The sequence below is a fragment of the Gadus morhua genome, chromosome 21 (assembly GCF_902167405.1).
Source record: "Gadus morhua chromosome 21, gadMor3.0, whole genome shotgun sequence".
Taxonomy (NCBI): Eukaryota; Metazoa; Chordata; class Actinopteri; order Gadiformes; family Gadidae; genus Gadus; species Gadus morhua.
In genome coordinates this window covers 19537644-19551565 of record NC_044068.1, presented here as the reverse complement: position 1 = coordinate 19551565, position 13922 = coordinate 19537644, and the positions used below count along the sequence as shown (strand labels likewise).

Genomic DNA, 13922 nt, shown 5'->3' with positions numbered 1-13922 from the left:
GCGGTCCCGCCTGTGCCATCCTGTCTTGCCAACGTCGCCGGAATCTCACCCGGATTCAAGTGTCGGGCCGGGTATCAGAAGGGATGGGCGACAGTCTCGGGCAGAGCTCCACCAGCCGCCTCTTCCTCCGTCGTCCATCTGTTGGGCGCCTGGGCCGTCTGCCTGTCGGGCCCCCTGGCCGTCCACCTGTGGTTCCCAGCTGGTCTATCCGGCTGCATTTATACAGTGCTTTTCTAACCAGGGGCCGCTCAAAGCGCCTTACACTACTGCCTCACATTCACCCATTCGCCACACATTCACACACCCACAGCGGTGTCAACCATGCAAGGCGGCAGCCAGCTCGTCAGGAGCAGACAGGGTGAGGCGTCTTGCTCAGGGACACCTCGATACTAGGAGGAGCCCGGATTCGAACTAGCAACCTTCCGGTTAACAGCCAACCCACTCTACCTCCTGAGACACATGCCCCTGAGGGGCCCTAGGGGGGAGAAGGGCCTGAGGCTGGGGACCAGAGGGGCCCTACGGGGAGAAGGGCCAGAGGCTGGGGCCCAGAGGGGCCCTAGGGGGGAGAAGGGCCTGAAGCTGGGGACCAGAGGGGCCTTAGGGGGGATTAGGGCCTGAGGCTGGGGGCCAGAGGGGCCCTAGGGGGGAGAAGGGCCTGAGGCTGGGGCCCAGAGGGGCCCTACAGGGTGAAGGGCCTGAGGCTGGGGACCAGAGCGGCCCGACAGGGTGAAGAAGGGCCTGAGGCTGGGGACCAGAGGGGCCCTAGGGGGGAGAAGGGCCTGAGGCTGGGGCCCAGAGGGGCCCTAGGGGGGAGAAGGGCCTGAAGCTGGGGCCCAGAGGGGCCGGACAGGGTGAAGAAGGGCCTGAGGCTGGGGACCAGAGGGGCCCTACAGGGTGAAGAAGGGCCTGAGGCCGAGGTCTGCCACTGGACCTCAGGCACACCGTTTTTCGGCTTTCGAGCCACTTTCAAAATGAACAAATGATCTACCTATACAAAAAAATGCTAAACATATATATATTTATATTTACTGAGTCCATACTCTGGTGACTTGCACTGAATGGAGTCAGCCATTGTTGCATCGGCCAGACAGTAGCTGCTGGTAGCTACACAAGCAGGCTTTGAAATGAACATCAGTCATGTTGGAAAAGTATTTTCACTTAATAACCTTCATGTGGGATAAAATAGTAGAGCCATATCAAGGAGGTTGCACCTTTATCCTTGTTGGGATACTTTTCCTTTGTGAGTAAGTTCCCAAATGTCCATGAGTCTTGGACTTAAGATAAATTTCAGCTTGTACTATCACAATCGTATCCTGCACTCGACCTTCAAAAAGTCTATTGATAAGCCAAAGCTGACACATTCACAGTCTGCCATTGTTCTCCAGCTTTCCTTATTGCCTTTGGAAGCAGCAATTGTGTTGCTTTTAGCCTGCATTATATATTTTAAATATTCCTATTTGTTTAATATTATTATAATATTAAAGCAATAATATAATATTATTATAATATAAAACAATAATATAATATTATTCTAATATTAAACAAATAAGAAGATCTAAAATCCTAATATTTGAACAAGGTAAGCATGCTAGAATTTATAGTTTGCTTATCTTGGTCAAATACGAGGCTCTGGAATACCTGACTGCATGTATGGATTAACAAACGTTTGTGTTTGGTTACAGGCTATGTTGTCAACAGTAGCTCTTCTTTGTGCAAATCTTGATTCATAGTACGACACCTCATCACTTTGTTCAACTGCGTCCCGATATGCAGAACCACCCAAATGTCCGATAGAATGGTAATCGACAAAGAAGTTACTAAGGAAACGCTCCTGATGGTTTCAAGTCTGTGAGTATGGTTTTAGCTCTTTATTGTATATTTAGTGTTAAATACCAACAATTCACAGTAGTCGTGCTTCCAGTGAGACTAGAGGTTAAAGCTCTAGTTTAAATGTACATCCCTGCTTTTCCCTGTAGATAACATCATGAGCGAGGCGTGTCTACATGGCTTCATAGAGTTATAGGAACCAAGTGCAAATCAATACAGACTGAGGTTTAAGGTAAAACCAAATAAGACAAATAAGAAGTCAAATATAATTTCAGCAGGCACTTATGAGAAGATCATTTTCTTGGTATTAGTACAAATAGATAAAGAATAGTGAGCCCACGGAGAACACGAAGGATATGATGTCACATTCTAGCAACACAGATCAGTCAGTTCAGAGGCTGTAGTCTGTCTTTTAGTTTCCGGGCCACAGGAAGAAACTCCATCTCCCAGCAGGCCTTGTGGTAATCCCTCATGTCGTTGTTGGCCGTCCACTGGATTGCCTCTTCTTCACCTGAATATTGAGTCACCAGAAAACCAGAAATGAAAACGTTAGACTTGTCAATCCACAATGTATTTATTCTTGGTACTATATTTAGAAAATACATTAAAATAAAATAACACTTTTCACTTACAATTGTATGAATTTAATCTAAAGCCATCTTGACAAATAAGCTGTATTAAAACACCCCATTGACCACGTTGGTGAAGTTTTCCGACGTGTGTGTGTGTGTGTGTGTGTGTGTGTGTGTGTGTGTGTGTGTGTGTGTGTGTGTGTGTGTGTTGGACCTATATGCCTACATGAGTAGGCTATGAGGGCCCCCAGTAGGGTCTCTCTCTCCTGCTGGCGCAGGGGGGCCCCTACGTCTGAGGCGGTCGGCTCCGTCAGGTTCCACAGAGTCTGACACACCTGGCCGGCCAGCTGCCAATCCCCGGGCCCCAGGTCCCGGAGACAGTCCACCAGCCTATCACACACAAACACACACGCACACACAAACATCATGTGACCGCAGGGGGAGGGGGGGATTCACATGACCTGTAGGCTGGAAGCCATTAGCTCCACTTCAATGGGCCTTGTGTGTGTGTGCGTGTGTGTGCGCATGTGCGTGTGTGTAAGGAAGTTGAATGAAAGGTTGCCGATTAATCTCGCGGTTGGCATTTTCAAAGTTGTCCCGTGAAAGCCACAGGAGATACAACTATCTTGTGTTTTTGCAAAAACAAGACGCACTACCCGTGTGTTTCACACAAACCCACGCCCCTGCTTTTTGTTAACGATAAGACAATGTGGTAGAAGACGAGATGACCACACCGGCAGCTGTGTCTAGCATTAAGGACACTCACACAATGTGCTCTGCATTCATGATGTGGTGACGCTGCTACATTACGTTGTCAAAGACACACATGCCTCCCCTGGCCAAGGGGCCGGGAGGGGGGACTTACTTGGCGATGACCCCCTCCTGTGTGAGCGTGGCCCTGCTGGGAGGGTCCAGGCTCAGGTTGGTGAGGACCCCACAGGCAGCAAAACACACCTCTCCACTCTGAGAGTCCAGCAGGGTCACCAGGAACTGGTAGACTGCAGGGTAGAGGAATGAGAGATGAGGCATTGTCTTTGTTGTGTGTGTTGTGCGTGTGGACAGTGTAGGGGGGCTAGGGGGACCTGTGTCATTAGTCAGTGTTTACATGCCGTGCGGTTTGGCCGTGGGCGTTAAGTAGTACAGTACACAGGCTCTGCACTGCAGCACATAGCTGCTGGAGCAGTACCTGGACATAGCGCGTCAAGAGTCAGTTTACACAAGGCCATTATACATTAGTGCGAGGGCACTCACTCTGATATGAGCTGCTTTTAAACCCCTGAAGGACGCAGGTGTGATGGCCTTGGTGGAAATAAGCTCGACCCCCCGAGGTACTGGTCAAATAAAACATTTACACACACACACACCTTTGTTTCGCATGACGAGGTCCCGCACTTCCTTCCACTGTGTCAGGTTTCCATAGACACGGGTGGCCTCCAGAACGGCCTCCATGTTGGAGCTGAGCATGAGCTTCAACAGCACTGAGAGGGAGAGAGAGAGAGAGAGAGAGAGAGAGAGAGAGAGAGAGAGAGAGAGAGAGAGAGAGAGAGAGAGAGAGAGAGAGAGAGAGAGAGAGAGAGAGAAAACCCAGTGATGAGTGATGGGTAGAAATACTCAATAGGAGTAAGGAAACCAGAGGCAGAGGAGAGCGACAGCAGGCAGCCATAAATCAACAGACAGACAGACAGTAAGGCAGACAGGTGAATGAATAAAGATACAATATCAAACTCCCATTGCAGCTTAGACGTTCTGACTGTTCTGGCCAGCAGCCTTCCTACCAGTAACCCAACGTGGTCATGGTGTGTGTCTTACACTGGCTGATGGCGAGCTGGTTCTGCCTCACCGCCGAGCCAGCCTGCTGGTGGAAGGACAGGTTGTTGATGGTGGCGGCCACGTTCACCAGCAGCTCCCCGTCCGCCACGGGCCTCAGCTCTGTACACAGGCACACACAAACACACGCACACACACACAAGGCCCATTGAAGTGGAGCTAATGGCTTCCAGCCTACAGGTCATGTGAATCCCCCCCTCCCCCTGCGGTCACATGATGTTTGTGTGTGCGTGTGTGTTTGTGTGTGATAGGCTGGTGGACTGTCTCCGGGACCTGGGGCCCGGGGATTGGCAGCTGGCCGGCCAGGTGTGTCAGACTCTGTGGAACCTGACGGAGCCGACCGCCTCAGACGTAGGGGCCCCCCTGCGCCAGCAGGAGAGAGAGACCCTACTGGGGGCCCTCATAGCCTACTCATGTAGGCATATAGGTCCAACACACACACACACACACACACACACACACACACACACACACACACACACACACACACACACACACACACACACACACACACACACACACACACACACACACACACACACACACAGACACGCATACACAGAAGGTAGACCTAGTCTTTATACATCATAAACAAGCAAGACAAGGAAGGAAAACAAGTCACTTATTGTCTCATCATCAGGGAAGTGGTTTGATCTGTTCTCTTAAGTGGTTTGATCTGTCGAGCGCTGCGCAGTAAAGGGTTGCACACAGCTGCAAACCACACAGCTGCAAACAGCACGTTAAAACGAGTCTCAGAGGTAAACCGTGGGCTGGAGAAATAGAATCAGGACAAAGAGATAAATATTGCTTCTTCAAAGGTTAGGCAAAGGGAAGTTTAATATTTTGAGGTTCAAACAGATTTTTATTGATAAGGACTTACTCATTAACTATACCTAACCAACTCATTGGATTGGCAAATCTTTTATGTTATCATACAAATTGCTTCTGTATTTGTTTATCAAAAGGTGATACTACAGGCAGTCAATGCATACAGGCCAGTCCATGGTTACGCTAGTGTCAATAGCCAGTGTGTGCATTTACATTTACGGGATTTTGCTGACGCTTTTATCCATGAACTTACAACCATTCAACCACACATTCACAGTGGAGTCAGCCTCGCAGGGCGGCAGCCAGCTCATCAGGAGCAGTCAGGGTGAGGTGTCTCCCGGCTGCCTGTTTCCCAGGGTGCTCTTCAGGATCACAGCAACCCCTGCCCTCTCTCTTCAGACCGCACTTCGAAAACAGTGGTCATATGTAGGGCTGGGTATCGTGGCCAATTTCCTAAATCGATTCGATTTCGATTCATAAGGTTCTGAATTGATTAATCACGATTCGATTAGATTCAATCTGCTCTTAAATAATGAAAATGGCTCAACTGTGTTACAAAATACAAATGTACTTTATTTTTTCTCTTTATATTAAACAACAGGTTTTAAGTGCAAACTTGTAAATTGGACAGTTTAAACTTGATCTGTAAACAAAACAGTCTCACGTCTCAAAAGTGCAATTTTGAAATTAGAAAGGAATTGCAAGTGAAAGTGTACTTGTTCGTCAGCATTCCATCACTGCAAATGCATTAAGGCATTGTTTATTAAAGTGCAAAAAAAAAAATATCAATCTCATGCCCTATCGATGTTGCAAAATCTAAATGAAATCGATCCAAAGTCCATTAAATCGATTTTTTACCCAGCCCTGGTCATATGCGATGCAAAGAGAGAAGTTTCCTCCATCTAACAGGTGGAAAGATGTATAAGAGATGTACACAACCATTGTCCATTGTTGATTGTCTTAATCATAGGACACTTTTTATTCATTCACTTGTTCTCAATAAAATTAGATGTTGTTAGTAGTTGCCAGTGATCACATGATCACATGATAGGGTTAAAGGGGTGGTCATGCTTTTTCCACCTTTCCCTTTGCTTTAGACTGTTTCAAGACGTATGGATATGTCTTACATCTGCTAATCCTTCCCGAGGTAGAGTTACAGGTACATTCAATCTAGATAGAGGTGAGATAGGTTGTCGTCTACACTTACATTTACATTAAGGGGATTTTGCTGACGCTTTTATCCAAAGCGACTTGCAACCATTCATTCACACATTCACACACCAACGGCGGAAACAACCACGCAGGTCAACAGCCAGCTCATCAGAAGCAGTCAGGGTGAGTCGTCTTGCTCAGGGACACCTCAACACTCAGCTAGGAGCTGAGGATCGAACCAGCCACCTTCTGGTTACCAGTCAACCCATTCTTCTTCCTGAGCTCTAGTGGTCATTGCGGCTCTGTGCCCATTTGTCTTATGATTCTACGAGTCCTAGAGGATTCATTTCTAAAGTTAAACCTGTTTCACAACATTATCCAAAGCAATAGTCACTAACGGTGCATTTCCACTGGAGGGTGCAGGTTGGTTCAGAATGCAAAGGTTGGCGTTTCAACCGCCAAAAGTGGGCGTGATCCGGACTGAGTCGTACTCGTCTCGCAGCACTCCTCCGTTGGGGTACTGAGACGCCTGAAAGGGTGCCGGCAAGTTCGAGCTACACACGCCGTCTGTTGATTGGTCGACAGAATCGTCCCTTCCGTGCGACAGGGGGATATTAACCATCAAACACAGTAGTACTGCAAGGTATTTCTGAACAACAAGTAATCTTCAAGCCAATCAGAAAACTCTTTGTCCTAGCCTCTTGGTGTAAACAAACACACAACACTGTGTCTGCCTGTGGTCTCTAGAACACACCGAAAACACAACCGACGACCCACACCCAGAGCATTCGCCACGTTTGTGCAGCGACTGAAAAAGGGAAACCCACCAAATGGTTCCGTTCTACGACCGGCTCACCAAGCGTCTCCATCAGCAGCTGCAGACACAGCGCGTCCGACGCCATCTCCACGCCGACGGCGGGGTGCACGCACACATTGGCCAGCACCCGGACCAGCTTGACCAGGACGTCGTGGTGCTGCCCGCCGGGCACCCCTACAGGCGGGGGGTCCTCGCCCTCCCCCAGGTAGCAGCGGTAGAGCCGCAGCAGGGCGGTGGGGAAGCCGCCGCAGCCGTAGAGGCGCGCTCGCGCCGCGTCGCTGCGGGACGTCAGGTTCCCCAGGGTGAAGAGCAGGCGGACCACCAGGTCCTGAGAGGAGAGCACCAGGAGGAGGTTAGAGGGAGAACCCTCTGCCAGTGATCACATGATCACATGATAGGGTTAAAGGGGTGCTCATGCTTTTTCAACCTTTCTCTTTGCTTTAGACTGTCTCAAGACGTATGTATATGTCTTACGTCTGCTAAGCTAGAACAATCTAAGTCTGATCCAGGGGGAGTATTTGCGCCCACCGAGAACGGCCCTCAATAAGTGCATGAAACAGCTAGTTTGCGCTCAAACGTTCTTTCCTTAACAGTGTGACTTCAGACTGCAGTGCAGAGGGCGGTGCTGAAGAGCAGAGGTCCTGCCTGCCAGTATCCGCAATAGACCTCTGTAAGTAGTAAACTACTATGAAGAAGCATTATGCTAACGCGGATCTGCGCCGACTTAGGACGTCACGTCTCTCCCAGCCAGGGTTGCATTCGGTGAAGACAGGTTGTCTGTCTTCACCGAAATGGCACCAGAGCCCGCCTACAGAGGAAGTGGCACCAACGCTGCTCGTCCATTCACGCGTGAAATGACAATCACGTTAGGTTGTGAATGGCTGCGAGAAACTCCCGCCTCCCTAACAAGTATGACATATGAAGTCTGCGCAGATCAGAACTAGCTCCCGGTTAGCATTAATAATAGTTAACTACTTTAACGGCCCCGACAATCCAAAATCCAAGTGAAATCAAGATGGAAAAAGTGTGTGGTTCAAAACCTGAGCAGCTTTTACTTCTTCGCCAACTACAGAGTTTGTCACGCACAATCATTAAAACCCTCATGTTATTTCCCATAGACATTTAAACATGGAACCAAGAGCCTCGGAGGCGGGACTTATTCTTCAGAGGTCTATGTTTACAACTTCTCCGGGCCATGAATTTGCCGACTCACACACAAAGCAACCAATCGCAACTGAGTGGGCGTACTGACCAATCACAGCTGACTGGGCTACTCTGGAGGGGGGCCTTAAAGTGACATGATACAAATCAGACAGTTCTAGAAAGATGATGAAATTGGTTTTGCAGAAATGAACAGTTTGAGAATAATAAGGGTTATTTTTAACAGACAGACATGTAACCCTATTCTAGTAGTACCCCCAAATGCAATTATTAACCCAAAAAAAACATGATATGGGATCTTTAAAGGAAAGAATGCTCTGTGAATGCTGACATGATCACTTGAAAGGATAAAGGCACATGTTTTGTAAACACCTGTATCCTTAGATGTCGGGTAGAAGCAATCTGCCCTATAAGCCCCCTGCTAGATGCAGATGAAGGCTAGAGGCCTTCGGTGAAACATTGAGGTTTCTACTGTCTCACACACAGACACAAACACACACACACACACACACACACACACACACACACACACACACACACACACACACACACACACACACACACACACACACACAGACACACACACACACACACACACACACACTCGACAATAGAGGAAGAGGAGAGAGAGGGTGACAGAGACACCCTGTACTGTGAGTCTACTGGGACTCACAGAGCACGTTAACATCTCAACGCACAGACACACACACACACACACACACACAGATAAAGACACACACACACACACACACACACACACACACACACACACACACACACACACACACACACACACACACACACACACACACACACACACACACACACACAATTACATATGATAGTGCTAAAGTTCAAATATGTAGGCCTCCAGACACTCAAATAGCAAACACAGATGTACACATACAGAGGCATACACATGCATCAGTGGATTTATAGCCGCACGTTGGTGGTATACAGCAGACTCACCTGTTTCTTATGGTGTTTGTTCAGCAGGTCTAAGAATAACTGGTAACAGTAGGGGGTGTTGTCCAACGCCAGGCGACACTCTGCATACGAGGAGAGCTTACTTATATGGAGGGACAGAGAGAGAGAGAGAGAGAGAGAGAGAGAGAGAGAGAGAGAGAGAGAGGGGAATCTTGGTAATGTCTGCTATTTTGCAATAAAATAATAAAAAAAATGATGTTCTGTCCCTCTCTCTTAGTAAAGAGAATTTCAACAAATGTGTAAAAAATACTCTTTAAATCAAACACCTAGCTTAGCTTTAAAGGAGAAGTCAGCAATATTTTTGTACAATAATCATCCACCCTGATCTCGGCATGTTAGTGTGTGAGTGTGTGAGTGTGTGAGGATTAGGGCTGTCAACGAATATTCGAAGTTCGAATATTCGTTCGAAATGTATCCAAAAACACGAATTCGAACGTGAAAGTTAATATTCGAATGTGAAAAAACACTCCCGCGGTACAAGCGCCTCTATCTGCTTTGTGAATGAGCCTCTGTCTGTACGCGATGTCCCTCATAATATTCGAATGTGAAAAAACACTCCCGCGGTACAAGTGTAACAGACTAGTATTGTGAAGAGCGAATGTATTCTATCCCCTCGGGGTTTCCGTACTTGGATATAGGTATTCCAGCTCGGCTACGCCATTCAATAAGCATCCGTAGTAGAGCTCAGGGAGCTAGTAGTCTGGGTGGTGAAAGCTGCTATAACGCAATGTTCTCGGCAAAGTCCGAGACAGCTTTTTTTTCATGAATCCGAACGGTGCGTAGTGCTGGCCCTTTCGCTGGCATGGTGAAAGACGTAGGCGACATGCATTTTTTTCTTTATCGATTTTAATAGGCCTTCTCGATAAATGGTAAGCAAAGCAAGGAACGTTACCACTAGCATACTTTGTAACATTCAGAAGCGGGCGTCTTCTTCAGATTACTATAGTTTGCGCGCTTGCAGGTGTGGTGGTGAAATGCAAGCGATACAAAGTTGTGGCTTTTCATGATTAGGCCTCCACGTTACTGGGCTGTTTATAGGATATATATATATCCCACTAATTTGAACCATGGTTTTGTCGCATTATTGACATATTGACGGCAACTGCGTAAAATAGGCAACGAGATATTCGAATAGTTCGAATTCGTGATTTTTTTCCAAACGAACATTCGAATGTCATTTTTGAGCAATTTTGACAGCCCTAGTGAGGATGTGAGTGTAAGTGTGAGATTTTGTGTGTGTGTGTGTGTGTGTGTGTGTGTGTGTGTGTGTGCACTACCTGTATATTCTGGCGATGTTGGTGCAGACGTCTGCGTCCTCCTGGTGATGACGCAGAGCCACACAGAGCTCTGATAGGATGCCGTGGGACAGGAAGTGGGGGCGAGACTCTGGGAGGTCTGCAAGGTTCCTCAGGACCGACGTGAGCTGGAGGGGTCAAAAGGTCAACATGGGTTGAGTTAAGGAAATAAATGAAAAGCAAAGAAAGGGTTCAAACAGCATTTACATTTAGGGGAAAATGCTGACACATTTGAATCCAAAGCAATTTACAGCTCATCTGGAGCAGTCAGGGTAAGGGGTCTTGCTCAGGGACACCTCAACACTCTAGGAGGAGCCGGGGATAGTACTTGCAACCTTCCGGTTCCCATTCAACCCACCCTACCTCCTGAGCTACTGCCATGCAGGCGTTGTAACGTTTGCGCTGCTGAAAGCTCCATGTTCTCCTCTCCGTCTCATTGACTGTTCGGACGTCTTGCCCGGGGTTGGACTGGAGTGGAACTTTGGCTGACGTTGAGGCCAAGCCGGCCGCCCCAGGTTACCAGTGTCACAGGCCAGAGGGTGAAGAGGCAAGTAATTGAGCTCTACTCTAACAAATCCATCACACAGAGGAAGTCCTGTCGTCCATAACCCCTCCGTGGCCGACACCCAGAATGCAGAGCAGCTCCAGGAAGAAGCTGTCGTGCGGGCAGACTCATTAGCCTCCGCTAACAGCATAACCAACGGTGGGTTGGACGTCAAACCCAGCGGCCGAGCCAACCCAGTGCGGCCAAGCTGTGTGGTTACTCCCCTGGCATAGGTACACATGCTCCCTATAAGTTTGTGCGTGTTTGAATGCGAGTGCGTGTGCATGCGAATGGGTGTGCATGCGAGTGTGCGTGTGCACGCGAGTGTGTGTATGTGAGTGTGTGTGTTTGTGTGCATGCTTGTGTGTGCACATGCGTGCGTATGTGTGTGTGTGTGTGTGTTAACTGGGCTTCGATGTTGGACTCATAAGAGGCAGGCTGAAAGCGGAGAATTGGCTGAGCACTGTGCTCTTAAAGCCACTTCTTTCGGAGCAGACAGAACCATAATATTGTTGTGGAGCAGCGGGAGAATCCACTTCAAAGCGCTCCACTCCCCAGTGGCCCGCAGATTCATACCAGTCGACCCTCAGACGTTTTCTTATAAACTTATTTTGTTGCTGTCAAGTTTTTTTTCGGATGCAATAACCGCCTGGCTTGCATCGCTGCCCTAAGAATGCAGTGGGTTATTCTGGCAAACAGAGCGGGTCTGTCAGTGTAGTTTCCATTTGTTTTTGAGTCTTTAAAGGTTGGGTATGGAATTCTCTTTTTTGGCCATTTTTGCAAAATTACTTAAAATCCTTATCATAACCCACTTACAGGCACTGAGTTAGAAGAACTGACATGAAAATTAAACAAGACAGTCATCTGTGGAACGGGTAGGGTTCGAAAAGCTCCAGCCAATGATTTCCAGAACCACCCGGTGGCATTGGACAGTAAGTACGTCAATCAAACGGTCGTACTGCACTCCCGCTCCCCCTCCCCCGCTCCCCGCGCATGACCCCTTCGTGCACGTACTCAAAGCTCGTGGCCCAGAGCAAGCTTCTGTTTGTTGTTATCCTGCGGTAGCTACTGGAGCTAGCTAACTAGCTAATGGCTCGCTCTCGCGCATCTGTGTTCGCACTCGTGCATGATTGCGCGTCCAGGTACTTGGAATGGGTGGAATCAGAGTCAGCGTTGAAGGAGAGTGGGTAGGACCATTTGAGTTATGTATTTTCAAAATCTGCTGGCATTTTGTAAATCCCATACCCAACCTTTAAGTCAGGCCGCTCCAGGTCTGCTCCAAGCAGCCATTAGCACTCGTGTCAATAAGAACCTTAATGCCTCCCAACATCTGCCACGTTTCAGCTCCAGTCATCGGGCAGGTCTGGGGGATATGGGGGTCATCTCTGGTTGCTCTGGGCCATAAGGTATGTTGGGGTGCTAAACAGGGGGCTGCCACGGAAAGCGAGTGGAACCCTCTTCCTTTCAGAATAAAAGATGTGGTCCTCAATGTTAACACGGCCCATAGTTGTCTGGGATGATCTTCTTACTCACATCCATTCTGGCTGTATTTCTGGATTGGTATTTGTTTTTGTGTACTCAAAACAAAAACCAGAGCAAACTCTAAGGCCTCCGTCAGAACTAAGAGTTCCCCGCCGTCAATTGGACCGCTTGTGCATTTTGCTCTTTCGAAACTGTAAAATAGAGTAGAGAATGAGCCGCAGAACTGATAGACAACAAAACCCAGCTTCTCTATCGCTCTACCTCTATGGATCTCATCCCCACATCCAATCTCACCTGCAGGAGAATGTGCCCAGCAGTGGTGAAGAGGGCGTGCCCCGATTCTGAGAGTGGGTGGAGCTTCTGGAGCAGCGGCTGGGCCATGCCAACGCAGCCCTTGGCTAACAGTTGTCTGAGTAGGGCGTCGTTCCCGGAGAGGAACTTCAGTGCAGCAACGGAGTAGAGCAGGGCCTCTCCGGACACACAGACGTCCTCGCTGCTGAGCACCACCAGCAGGGCGTCTGGGAGACAGACACACAGCCGTCAACCAGCTACCGCTCACTGTGATGAGCCAATAGAGTCTGACACCAGAACACTGTGGTGAGGACAGGAGGCTGGTCGTACTCCTCACCTAGGATGGAGGTGCTCTGGAACAGCCTGTCGTTGCTCTCACTGCGGCTGATCTTATAGATGAGCTTGCAGATGTTTAGCAGGTTGTTCCCACTGACACACAGCTTTGTGTGTGTGTTTGTGTCGGTGGGGGGGGGGGGGGGGGGGAGGAAGAGGAAGTTGTGAGTGGATTTGATGGCGTCAAGTTGTGCGTTGTCTCGTGGGCTTTGGTGTAAGGTTAGAACATGCAAAATTCATAACGTGTATTTTGGGCGCATGCATCCATCGACGCCTGCACTCACACAGACACACACACACACATCGGCACAGACACACACACACACACGGGCACCACACACCCACGGGCACCAAACCCCCGGACACCACACACACACGGGCCCCACACACCCCCGGGGGACTCACGGCCAGACAGAGCGTGGCGACATGCAGGTGGAGGCGTGCCGAGTCACGGTCGATCAGGGCGAAGAGCATGCGGAGGATCTGGGCCCTCCTCTTGCAGCGCCGGCCCAGCAGGTGGCCCCGCGCCAGAGCCGCGTGTAGGCGGGCGCACAGCTCACACAGCAGGTCCTCCGAGGCCGCGGGCCGGCCCGCTGCACCGCACACAGAGGCATCGAGAGAACGCGTTTAAACGATGTACAATATAAACAGGAATGAAGAATATTTAAGGTTGACTGAGGTCTGCTACGCACGGGGGAGCACAGAAGAACACACATAAATCGATACTAGTTCACGTGTTGGTGTGTCAACGTGTCGCCTCGGCAGGTAGGGTGGTTATGCGGCCATCATTCTTGTTGATGAGTAAG

General features: G+C 49.0%; 1 protein-coding gene across 4 annotated transcripts in view; it reads right to left on the bottom strand.

The window, feature by feature from the left end:
* Window positions 1–1832: 1832 nt before the first annotated feature.
* armc2 (armadillo repeat containing 2) overlaps window positions 1833–13922 on the bottom strand; it is a 31879-nt gene continuing 19789 nt past the window's right edge. For 3 of the 4 annotated variants that reach the window (XM_030345867.1, XM_030345869.1, XM_030345868.1), the window contains 11 exons: window positions 13522–13709; window positions 13121–13223; window positions 12787–13010; window positions 10449–10594; window positions 9154–9253; window positions 7063–7351; window positions 4209–4328; window positions 3764–3877; window positions 3265–3397; window positions 2614–2789; window positions 1833–2338 (listed from right to left, as the gene is read on the bottom strand). In XM_030345867.1, the coding sequence (XP_030201727.1) occupies window positions 2214–2338; window positions 2614–2789; window positions 3265–3397; window positions 3764–3877; window positions 4209–4328; window positions 7063–7351; window positions 9154–9253; window positions 10449–10594; window positions 12787–13010; window positions 13121–13223; window positions 13522–13709 (1718 nt within the window). In that variant the 3' untranslated portion in view covers window positions 1833–2213. The remainder of the gene's footprint in view (window positions 2339–2613; window positions 2790–3264; window positions 3398–3763; window positions 3878–4208; window positions 4329–7062; window positions 7352–9153; window positions 9254–10448; window positions 10595–12786; window positions 13011–13120; window positions 13224–13521; window positions 13710–13922) is intronic. The other variant, XM_030345870.1, reaches the window with a different exon arrangement.